This window comes from Pyrus communis, chromosome 11, assembly GCF_963583255.1.
Source record: "Pyrus communis chromosome 11, drPyrComm1.1, whole genome shotgun sequence".
In the NCBI taxonomy this organism is placed as follows: domain Eukaryota; kingdom Viridiplantae; phylum Streptophyta; class Magnoliopsida; order Rosales; family Rosaceae; genus Pyrus; species Pyrus communis.
The window spans coordinates 1,837,208-1,849,778 of record NC_084813.1 but is presented as its reverse complement, the minus strand read 5'-3'; the positions used below and the strand labels follow the sequence as shown (position 1 = coordinate 1,849,778).

The 12,571-nt window shown below is 36.4% G+C and overlaps 1 protein-coding gene across 1 annotated transcript; it reads left to right on the top strand.

Annotated features, from left to right (window-relative positions):
- Positions 1-3,800: 3,800 nt before the first annotated feature.
- LOC137749449 (transcription factor MYB114-like) lies at positions 3,801-10,696 on the top strand. Its single transcript, XM_068489540.1, has 3 exons — positions 3,801-3,907; positions 10,275-10,297; positions 10,560-10,696. The coding sequence occupies exons 1-3, from the start codon at positions 3,801-3,803 to the stop codon at positions 10,694-10,696; spliced, it is 267 nt and encodes an 88-aa protein (XP_068345641.1).
- The last annotated feature ends 1,875 nt before the right edge of the window (positions 10,697-12,571 follow it).

Here is a 12,571-nt window from a genome sequence, read left to right as displayed (position 1 = left end):
AAAGAAAGATAGTTATGTACAATCATAATTAAAAAGCAAAATAATATTAAAAGCATGGACAGAAAACACCTTGTAAATAAACTTGAATCGCCAAAAAGCTCTCTAAACTAAATTCTCCAAAATAGGGCGTCAAGAACTCTAATGGCTACTTAGCCTTATTTATACTACTACAAAAATATAATCCTTCTAGAAAAGGTCTTCTAAAAATTAGGAAACAAAATATGTTAAAGTAAACTAGGGTATATAATTACAATCAATTATGAGAAATTTGCCCCTTCAAAGATCAACCACGTTCAGATCCTAAATCAGCTGCAAAATAAGCCCAAGATGCTTTATATATATATATATAGCTAGAGATGTCCTGAACATATTTGCAGAAGGGCTCGAACCCAAAAGACACCATCTTGGACGCCAAAAAGCCCATATAAGCCCGGAGTATCAGTTTTGACAACCTCACGCGCTAGTCCTTTTCATTGCCATAAATTAATTGCTTGGTAGAAAAACTTACAAACAAGTTGAAAGACACGTGAACATCCTCCAATTGGAATTACTCTAAAATTCATCTGTTTAATAACCTTTTGCTAAAAAAGGAGTCGTATGTCCTATGTTAATTAAAGTATCAAAATCTCACCAAAATAAATGCCAACATATTGAAAATATATAATACAAAATCGACTCATCACTTGCATAAAACATCGATATGATATGGAGCATCACTCGGGCGTAACCATGTAAGACAAGGTGTATGGACTAAAAGAGGAAGATGATTTTTTGAGTCATATGTGAAAGAGGTTGGGGTTCGACCATAATACCAATTGACAGTATAAGGAGTAACTCATCTTATAAGCCCTTGCATTGGTATATCCCTCACCAAAGTGGGATATTTTGTCTACACTGTCAACTCTTGACACATTCCTTTAAGTGTGGCCAATTTTCAAACTTACAAGTGGACAACAAATTGAATGAAGTGTGAGCACACTTTTCACACAAAGGACAACTCGCTATAATACTATGAAGAAATTTGAATTGCATCACAAAACTAATTGACAATATAGAGAGTAGCCCAACATCTTATATGCCCTTGCCTTGGCCTATCTTTCATCAATGTGGGAAATTTTGTCCTTACATCGTTAACTCTCAACAATATTATATGGTTACATGATTACGATGTTGTGTAATTATAGTTGTGATTTCTTGGGGTTAGTGTTGAGTTTGAAAGAGGGATAATCTACGGGTGGGAAAACGGGTATAGGAATTGCGGGTTGAGGCGGGTAATCACGATTAGGGGCGAGTATGGGCTGGTTCCTGGTTCCTAATATTTTAGTAAACAAACGGGCCGGGTCGGGTCGGGCCCTTTTCATTTACAGGGAGGGCTGAGTCCAGATACTTAGAAAAATGGGGTACTCAGACAGACCCGTTTCTAATTATAATGAATGGTCAAGATTGAATGACAACCTATCATCCAATATTAACCGTTGGTTTCTACCCTAGTTTCTACCTGAGTCCAAGGTTCCATAATTCACTCTCTTAATCTCAGCCACCTCTCCATCTCCCTGTCTCTCTCTCTCTCTCTTCTCTCTCCCCGAACCTTCTTCTTTTTTTTCTTCAAGTTCTTAATCCTAGCTGGGTTTTCCATAAATCGTGCATTTTTAGCTTTTAGCCCAAAACCCCAATATGGGTTTTGCTAATTTTCTTTGCATTTTCCCTGTGAGGACTGGACCTGTGAGAGCGTCATCTTCTCGACGCTGAGGAGGTAAAGGCTTTCATCGTCATCTCCATCGAGCAGTTGCAGGAGGTCCAAAATGAGCTCGAGAATGTTGTACCTTCATACCTATCTCTACATGTCCTTGTTGTGCCTGCATAATTAAACCAAATGGAAATTTCTGCATATCCTTTTGTCTGGGAAATCTCTACATATCCTTTTGTTTGGGAAATCTCTGCATATCCTTCTGTTTGGGAAATTTCTACCAATTCAATGTTCTTGTTTTTGAAATTCAATTGATTTCGAAGGCATGCATGAGTCGAAAAGGGATTCGATTTTTGGGTTTTGGTTTTCTAGATATAAAGAAACAAATAAATCTCAATGAGTGAAGTTACTATAACTTCTTCTTCGAAGTGTTTTCGAGTTGCAACGATGAGGAAGTGGACGATCCCTTCCGTTCTACTTATGCTCTGCCTTCTCTCACTCCTCCCTGGGTGAACGATGCATTGTTATGAGTAAATGTTTATGAATTCGAAGTCTGTATATGAGATTTGATATTGATTAGGGTTTTTTGGCGATCTGTGTTTGTTTAGGTCGAAAATTATACGCCAATGCGAAGGTTAATTTCGACGAGCTCGTGAAGGTTGAGGAGCAGATCGGTGCCATTCCAAAACCGAAGAAAAAAAGGTAATATGACTCGTGGACCTGTCCTGAACCGGCATGATTGAAACGTGCCGGGTGAGGTCCAGTTCCCAAACTCTAAATCCTTCTACCCGGCCCATTACATTTTAAAACGAGTAGGGTTAGGTTCCTTCAAATTTAGGCCCGGCCCGACCCGTGCCCGTGCCCAGCCCCAGGACAATCCACATGTGGCTGGTAATAAAATTATGTATTTATCTACTAATTAATGACATATCAATTTCCGAATACCAAAAATATAATTATATATTTGTTTAACAGTAAGCCAAGATATGAATCAACAAAATCATTTCACTTAATTTTTTTTTTTTTAACAAAATTTGATCTATAAATTTAATATGCCTAGAAAATTTATTAAGTGGACATTACCTGACTCTTGTAGAGCATACTCAGAAGAGAATTTTTACCGTGCATGAAAATGACACATATGCAATATATCATCATACGAGTGAGAAAACACTTAAAAAATATGTTCACTTCATTTATATGATAATATATGACAGACCATCATGTGTTCTAAGTATAATGAAAATCTCTCGGTGTGGGAAGTCGTCCAATTATTTAGCAATTAATGTTAGGTGCGGTGTCAAAATTTCGTGGTGGTTTCGTACAGAAAAATAGTGCCCGTGCCTCTTTGTCTCTTAAAAGGCAGACAGTAGCTTCGACCCAAAAAAAAAGGTAGACAGTAGCCTGGACCCAAGAAAATAGTGCCCGTGCCCCTTTGTACATATATATATTTTTAGGGGTTTTTTGTCTGTTTGTCTTGACAAGTACAAGCAAGCGAGATATTTTTGAGTGTGCCGATCACATGATCAAATATATTAAATAATAATACAGTTAATTAAAAACTTGAAAGAAAAATTTTTAACTAATTTTATTATGACATTTAATTTATTAAGTCGTATTATCAGTACACTAAAAAATTTTTATGCAAACAAACATCTGAAAAAGAAGCGAAAGCTTGCACTCGGAAAATATGAAGCTGCAGGAATATTCAGTGGTGAAAGATGTGTGTTGTAACTAGTTACACGATTCTGCATTCACATTCGTAGAATGTGCTTTTGAATATCATATTATAGCCAGAGAATTTTATGCCCTAGAAAATTGACTTCCCTTGTCATGCAGAAATGTTAGCTTTTTCTGTAATATTATAATATAATCTATACGTATATTTTTCTAAGGATGGACTGGTAGCTAATATATGACCCCCGATGAAATGTTTTTAAACTCGTCACTTTTTGCTTCTGTGGATATCAGACATGCACGTCACTGGCATTGATTTAGTTAGTTGGAGTTATCCATAACGTTATTGCTATGTCCAACACTCTCTATTTACATATAATGGTAGCTCGGTGGCTTTCTGCAGGCTTTGAAGTGGCTAGCAGGCAGCAGATAAGAGATGGAGGGATATGACGTTAACATGAGTGTGATGAGAAAAGGTGCCTGGACTCGAGAGGAAGATGATCCTCTCAGGCAGTGCATTGAGATTCATGGAGAAGGAAAGTGGCACCTGTTGGATTTATTCAACATAAATCAACCATAAATGGTCTAATATATGTAATAGAAATGTATAAGTTGGAGATCAGTTAAGTTGTGATTTGATTTCCTTATATCAACCCTACATTAAGTGTCTTACATTATAAGTAGGTTTTGATTGAATCCTTGATAATATATGATTATGATATTTTACTTGAGAGTCAAGAAAGGAGAGTTTTAGTTTTCCCTTATGGACGGAATCTAAGATTTTTTGGCTAGTATATAAACATCGGTCCCTGCTAACCCTAGACACGACAACTAAGACTTCCCATAGAGCATTGTCATCAAGCTAGGAGTTCGCAGAAGAGTTGATGTTTTCTCTCGATCACGGAAAAACGCACTAGAATTGGTGTTCTCTCAATCACGCATTGTTTGCATGGCTGCTGCACCTTCAACAAGTAAGTGCTTCATATAAATTTTATATAAATGTATATCTTGTGTTTTGATCATACAAACAATATGGATAACAATTGGTATCAGAGCCATTGTTTGTATGGTTAAAACCAAAAATAAATCTATACCTCATATGTTTTCGATTGATCAACATGCATGTATAAAGTTATAACTATATTTGATGACTGTTGAAAACATTCAGTGTTTGCATAGTTTCTAATTCATGTCAGTTTTAACTGTTCTGCATGATCATTAGTACTTTGGTACTTATAAGGTTGATATGGACATCATCTGCATAATTCAGTTAATCATATATTCAAGCTACAGCCGTTTGTCATGAGAGATTGAATCATGTAGTAAAGTTGTTGTTCATAAAATTGCATTCAATATATGATATAGAGACTGTTCTTCTTGCTCACAAGTGTTGATCATTGTTTTCTGGATCATATATGAATGGTATGACATGATTTGTGTGCTATATCAGTAGTGAAGGTTCTCATCTTGCTCATAAGTGTTGGGAATTAGCATGAAGGTAATTGGTATAACACATAAATCAGTGTCAGAAAACATATTGATTCATCTTGCTCACAAGTGTTGGATCAATTTCATTTTTATAAAGTTTTGGGATTGGTTTAATCAATGCTTGCATGTTGTGTATATATTAATGCTGTGAACACTGTTCAAACCCTAAGTGGAACAAACTACAAAAAATGGAAACAAGACTTGGAAATCTGTCTGGGATTAATGGATTTAAACATGGCAACAAGGGAAGATTCTCCTCTAGAACCTGCTGCAGATGCTACAGTTGATGTCAAAGAAAAATATGAAAAGTGGCAGAAGGTTAATCGAATTGCTCTCTTGGTAATCAAGAAGTCCATGTCTGATACAGTGAGAGGTGGCATCCCTAAGTCCGAGAATGCCAAGGAGTTCTTGGCATTTATTGATGAAAAATTCAAGGAATCAGCTAAGGCAGAAACTGGGAATCTCATGAATGAGCTCATGTCCAAAAGGTATAATGGTATAGGTTATGTAAGTGAGCATATATTAGAACTGCTAGATATTGGTGCAAAATTAAATTCTCTCAAGGTCCCTATGAGTGATCCTTTCTTAGTTCATGTGGCACTTATCTCGTTGCCAAATGAATATTCACAACTGAAAAGCACATACAATGCACAAAAGGAAAAGTGGAGTCTGAATGAACTGATTGCGATCTGTGTGCATGAGGAGCAACATATAAGGCAGGAAATTTTTGAAAAGAAAGTGAATATAGTGACTGACCACCATAATAATACTGCAAGGCAAGATTACAACAAGGGGGCATCGAATCACTCCAAGCTAGGTGCAAACAAGGGTTCCAAAGCTGTCAAAGGCAAGTGTTTTTTCTGCAAGAAACCTGACCACATGAAAAGACATTGCCAGAAATACAAAAAGTGGATTGACAGTGGCAAGGGGAAAGGTAATGTTATGATTTTTAAAGGTGAAGTTTTAGTTTGTTTTGAAACAAATAATATTGAATATGCTAGGGATTCTTGGTGGATTTTGAAACAAATGATATTGAATATGCTAGGGATTCTTGGTGGATTGACAGTGGTGCTTCAATACATGTGACAAATTCATTACAGGGATTCATAAGCAAGAGAGTGCCAAGAAGGGATGAAGTCTCAGTGATCGTTGGGAATAGAGGAAGAGTTGCTATTAAGTTCATCGGAACAGTTAGAATAAAGTTACAGTCTGGTTTTACATTAGACCTTGAGAATGTGTGCTATGTACCTTTAATTCGAAGGAATCTAGTATCAGTTAGTCAGCTAGTTATGAAGAATTTTGTATTTTCAATAAATGACAGTGGCTTTTCGATCTATAAAAATTCTCAACTTGTTGGAAATGGTTTGAATGTTGGTGGGATGTTTAGACTAAATTGCAAAGAGTCAAAACATGTAGCACACATGGTCGGACAAAAGAGAATAAATCAAAATGAGACTTCCTCCACTCTTTGGCACAAAAGATTAGGGCATATTTCAATTGAGAGAATAAAGAACCTAAGTAAAAGTGGCATACTTCCACCACTTGAGTTTGATAATCCAGTTACATTTATTGAATGCATTAAAGGAAAAATGGTGAGTTCACACAAGAAAGATGCAATCAGAAGTAATGGATTACTAGAGCTCATATACACATTGACATATGTGGTCCTTTCCTTACGCCTACGTATGATGGTTATAGATACTTCATAACATTCATAGATGACCATTCAAGATATTGTTGCTTATATTTGCTTACTGAGAAGTCCAGTGCTCTGAATGTTTTCAAATTTACAAGGTTGAAGTTGAAAAACAGTTGGATAAGAAAATCAAAACTGTGAGGTCTGACAGAGGTGGTGAATACTATGGAAGATACATTGAACATGGAAGAAATCCAAGACCTTTTGCACTTTATCTGCAAAGTGAAGGAATTGTAGCTCAATATACAAATCCTGGAACACCACAATAGAATGGTGTCTCTGAGAGAAAGAATCGTACGTTGAAGGATATGGTAAGAAGTATGATGAGTTATATCAACTTGCCAATGTTTCTATGGGGTGATGCAATTAAAACTGCAAACTATATCTGCAATAGGGCACTAAGCAAGTCTGTCACTTCAACACCCTTCAAACTTTGGAACAACAGAAAGCCTAGCTTGTTACATTTGAGAATATAGGGATGTAAAGCAGAAGCAAGGGCATATAATCCTCAGGAAAAGAAGTTAGATCCCAAAACTATAAGTTGCTATTTCATTGGTTATCCACCGAGAACCAAGAGATATAGATTTTATTGTCCTAGAAATTCTATGCATTTCATTGAGACAAATAAAGTGAAGTTCATAGAAGAGATAACAGAGGGAGTCTCAAATCACAGCTTGGTTTTTGAAGAACAAGATGAATCTAATTTACAAGAAAATGTAGAAGACACTGGTATGCAGACTTCAAACATAAGCCACAATCTTCTCTTGCCACAAGTTACTGAGGATACTGAGAATGTTCTGCAAAATAATTTAATGGATGCCACTGATGATACCATAGGCAACATGGAAGAACCGAATGTCACTAATGATGCTCTACATGAACCGGTACAAGTTACAGAACCAATTCCTGAAGTCTTTGCACCTGCGCTTCGAAAATTTACAAGACTGAGGAAGTCAGCCATCTCAAATGATTTTGTGCTGTATTTGAGTGAAGCAGATATTAATATTGGTGAACCTGCAACTTATAAAGAGGCTATAAGTGGATTGCAGGAAGAAGAGTGAGTGAAAGCCATGTAGAGTGAACTTGAATCCATGAAAAAGAATAAAGTGTGGGAAGTTGCAGTGTTACCAAAGGGAGCAAAACCGATTGGATGTAAGTGGGTATATAAGACCAAGAAGGACTCCAAGGGAGAAATTGAAAGATTTAAGGCTAGACTTGTAGCCAAGGGATACACTCAACAAGAGGGAATTGATTACATTGAGACATTTTCACTAATCTCAACAAAAGATTCATTCAGGTTTGTAATGGCTTTGGTGGCTCACTATGACCTTCATTTACATCAAATGGATGTAAAAACTGCATTCTTAAATGGCATTTTGGAGGAAGAAATTTATATGTGACAACCTGAAGGATTCATTGATGCAGATGGTAAGGAATTGGTCTGCAAACTCAAGAAGTCGATTTATGGCCTAAAACAGGCCTCACGACAATAGTACTTAAGGTTTGATGAAGTCATGCAATCACATGGTTTTATTGAGAATTCTGAAGATGAGTGTATATATTTTAAATCCAGTGAGAGACACTTCACCATATTGGTGCTTTACGTGGATGATATTCTCATAGCAAGCAGTAACCTGACCTTGTTGCATGAAACTAAAATAATTCTCAGTGCCAACTTTGAGATGAAGGACATGGGTGAAGCCTCTTATGTCTTAGGAATCGAAATCACTCGTGACAAAAACAGAGGACTACTTGGGCTATCACAGAAGGGGTATATTGAGAAAATACTCAAGAGGTTCAATATGTCAACATGCAGTGGCTGTGATGTACCAGTAACAAAAGGGGATAAGTTGAGTAAACTGCAAAGTCCCAAAACTGAAGCTGAAAAGCTTGAGATGAATGATAAACCATATGCTTCAGTCGTAGGGAGCCTAATGTATGTACAAGTATGCACCAGACCTGACATTGCTTTTGTATTGAGTTTGCTGGGGAGTTATCAGTCGAATCCTAGACATGCTCATTGGATTGCAACAAAGAAGGTGCTCAGATATTTGCAGAAAACCAAAGACTATAAGTTGGTATACAGGAGAAGTGACAAGCTTGAGTTGGTTGGCTACTGTGATTCAGATTTTGCAGAATGTCAAGACTCATTGAAATCAACCTCTAGCTACATTTTCATGATGGTGGGAGGTGCAATCTCGTGGAAAAGTATGAAACAAAAGGACATAGATACATCTAGCATGATGGCAGAATACATGGCCTGTTTTGAAGCTACTTCCCCGGCAGTATGGATTCGAAAGTTTATAGAGGGAATGAGAGTTGTCAATATTGTCACAATACTGCTGCAGTTTTCTATTCAAAGAACAACAAGAGGTCTTCTAGGACCAAACACATGCATTTCAAATACAAGTTGATTAGGGAAAAGATTAAGCAAAGGTTCATAAAGATCAGCTATATTGATACTACATCAATGCTTACAGATCCCTTGAACAAGCCACTTTCAGTCATGTCTTTCAAGAAGCATGTAGAAAATATGGGATTGATCTCAAACTTTGATATGTTGAGTTAGTGGGAGTAGAAAACTGTTTTTTAGTTGCAGTAAAATAAGTGAGCTAAACTCATTGAGCCTTGACTTTTGAGATGTGGTTTGTTTCCGAGGTTGGGTTTGAATAAAGATTGTTTTTTAATTATTTGTGTTCAAATAATGCATGCATATTTAATTCTTTTGGCATAAGTTTATTTTAGAATAATAAAAGTTTGCGTTGGAAAACATGCAGAATGCTTGAAAGGCATAACGTGTCATTTTGGAATGATAAAAGGTTTGCATTGGCAAACATGTGGACTGCTTAAAAGCATAAGAGTGACTTTGGAATGGTAAAAAGTTTGCATTGGTAAACATGTAGACCGTTTAAAAACATAAGGTGTGACTTATGAAAGTTACGATAAAGTAAACCTGAGATGATACAGAGTAAGACAGTTCTTGAGTTAAAGTTCATCTCTAGATCATAATCTGATGGTTTTCATGTGAATGGTTGACTCAGTGTATGTGACTATGAAGGTTCTGAAATGAAATATATTTACAACCTTGTTAATCCTACATTGATAAGTCCATTTGACAGAAATTTGAATTAAGGATGGGATTGGATCGCAGTGATATGGCCATTAAAGAAACAATGACCTCCGACATATGTTTTGAAGCATGATCATTTCAATTAGTAGACCAAGTGGGAGAATGTTGGATTTATTCAACATAAATCAACCATAAATGGTCTACTATATGTAATAGGAATGATAAGTTGGAGATCAGTTAAGTTGCGATTTGATTTCCTTATATCAACCCTACATTAAGTGTCTTACAATATAAGTAGGTTTTGATTGAATCCTTGATAATATATGATTATGATATTTTACTTGAGAGCCAAGAAAGGAGAGTTTTAGTTTTCCCTTATGGACGGAATCTAAGACTTTTTGGCTAGTATATAAACACCGGTCCCTGATAACCCTAGACACGACAACTAAGGCTTCCCATAGAGCATTGTCATCAAGTTAGGAGTTCGTGGAAGATTTGGTGTTTTCTCTTGATCACGGAAAAACGTACCATAATTGGTGTTCTCTCAATCACGCATTGTTTGCATGGCTGCTGCACCTTCAACAAGTAAGTGCCTCATATAAATTTTATATAAATGTATGTCTTGTGTTTTGATCATACAAACAATATGGATAACAGCACCAACTTCCTTACAAAGCAGGTATGTATGTCAACGTGTATATATAACTTTGAAACATGGATATGTGTATTGCTAGTAAAGCATTTCACAGTATTTCATTCTAAGACCTCTGCCAATTCGTTTCGAGTCGGATGTTCTGCTTATTTAATGCTTTAGAACATGCTAATGCGTGGCCACGCGGAGACGGACAGTCCCACATCGGACACTTCCTCAAGAAAACACATTGCAGACATATTCGCAGTACGTAGAAAGATGTTATAAACTTTGCATTGTGTATATGCAGGCTTAAACAGGTGCAGGAAGAGCTGCAGATTAAGATGGTTGAACTATCTAAAGCCAAATATTAAGAGAGGGGACTTCACAGAGGATGAAGTAGATCCTATGATTAGGCTTCACAAGCTTTTAGGAAACAGGTATTAATTAATAAATAAACATCTCTCTCAATTCCTATCCTAGCTAAAGGACACTCCACGTCGTCCTTATTATTGTATTTGTTGATGTCCATAATCAATTCAGCTGATATGCTTCTATTATGACGTTCACTACATACATTTTATGCATGAGAAATGCTAAGGAGATTCTCTCTAGACTCTCTACCATGTTTCTGGCATAATAACTATGCTCACATTGTAAAACAGTGTCAAAAGCATGAACTAGCGGATAGTTCATAGAAAGTCTCACTTTTCTTTATGGAAAATGCTATCTTATAGCATGAGAATCTACACCACAAAATCATTAGGGAGGGCCAGTGTCATAATTAATCATTCATTGTTGGGTACTTTAATTTAGGTTTAAAAATTAGAAAACATTGGCACTCTGTGTTACAATCTAGTATTATTCCTCTTTACCTGTAAGTAAGATGTCATAATTTCAATTCTTGTCAAAGACGAATTTGAATTAAATTATTGCTAACCTATTGTGAAGTTTATCTCACTCTTCCATTCTATTAGTGCAGATAATATTTTTGGTTTAAAAAAAAAAAAAAAAGGAAAATACCAGGTAGACTCGCTCAAAAAGCAAGTCCACCCAGACTCGCCATACACTTGGAATTCTACTTGCTCAAGTTGTAATATGGATCCCGGTTAAATGAATTACTTGAATAAAATATGAGAAATCAAAATCAAAATTAATAGGCAATTCAAAAGTCGTTTCATTGTCTTCCACCTCCGACCCTTAGCCTTCCGCCTACTCTTTCTCACCGACCACCTCCCTTGCTTGGCGGCATGACTCCATTTTCACTCCCTCATGTACCAGATCGCCGTCACCACCATAAGAATCTCCCACTTCTAAATGTACCTCATCGTGGCTACCATCAAACACTGAAAATACAATTATACACATAGGGTTTGAACTTACACCGTCATACAAGGACTCAACACTTTTCCACCATTGTGATAAAGTGCCACTTGCAAATTTAAGTTGTTGGATTTAGTCCAATTTTTCTAATTTTCAACTTTTATTAAATTTCTTAATTTATGCATCTTTACTTAAATTATTAATTTGAATATTAAATATGAAAATCTAACCACTTTTATGGAAAATATTCAAAGAAAATTTATATGTCATCATATATCCGAATGGGTTAGGTTCGTTTGGTTCATTTTTGTTTTTTGCTGAAACCAAAAACCAAATTGAAGTAACTGTTTAGTTCGGTTCAGTTTTTCTTTCTGTTTTCTTTGTTCCCTTTTAGTTTGGTTCGGTTTTTTTTAGTAAACATTTCAAATTTTAAGTATTTAAAAAAATTCAAAGCTTAACAATTCCAACTAGAATCACAATAAAATAAACATTCCAAGTTCAAGTTTTCCACCTTTAAAAGTAAACATTTCTAGTTCAAGTGTGACATCCCACATTGCCCAGGGGAGTGATCCTTATATGTATATTTCCATCTCTACCTAGCACGAGGCCTTTTGGGAGCTCACTGGTTTCGGGTTCCATCAAAACTCCGAAGTTAAGCGAGTAGCGTGCAACTCATTCACAGGATGGGTGACCTATCGGGAAGTTCTCGTGTGAGTTCCCAAAAACAAAACCGTGGGGGTGTGGTCGGGGCCCAAAACGGACAATATCGTGCTACAGTGGTGGAGCGGGCCTGGGATGTGATGGGGACCCGGGCCGGGATGTGATAATTTAACGTGACGGCCAGCACGTCTTGATTTCGATCGGGGTGTGTCAAAATTCACTTATAATATATGTATCAAATACATACATACGTACGTTTTTAACATACTCCTATTTTTTGTACATTTCTTAATTAACTTTTAAATTGCATGTATTATGATTAATGTAGATACTGTTGCA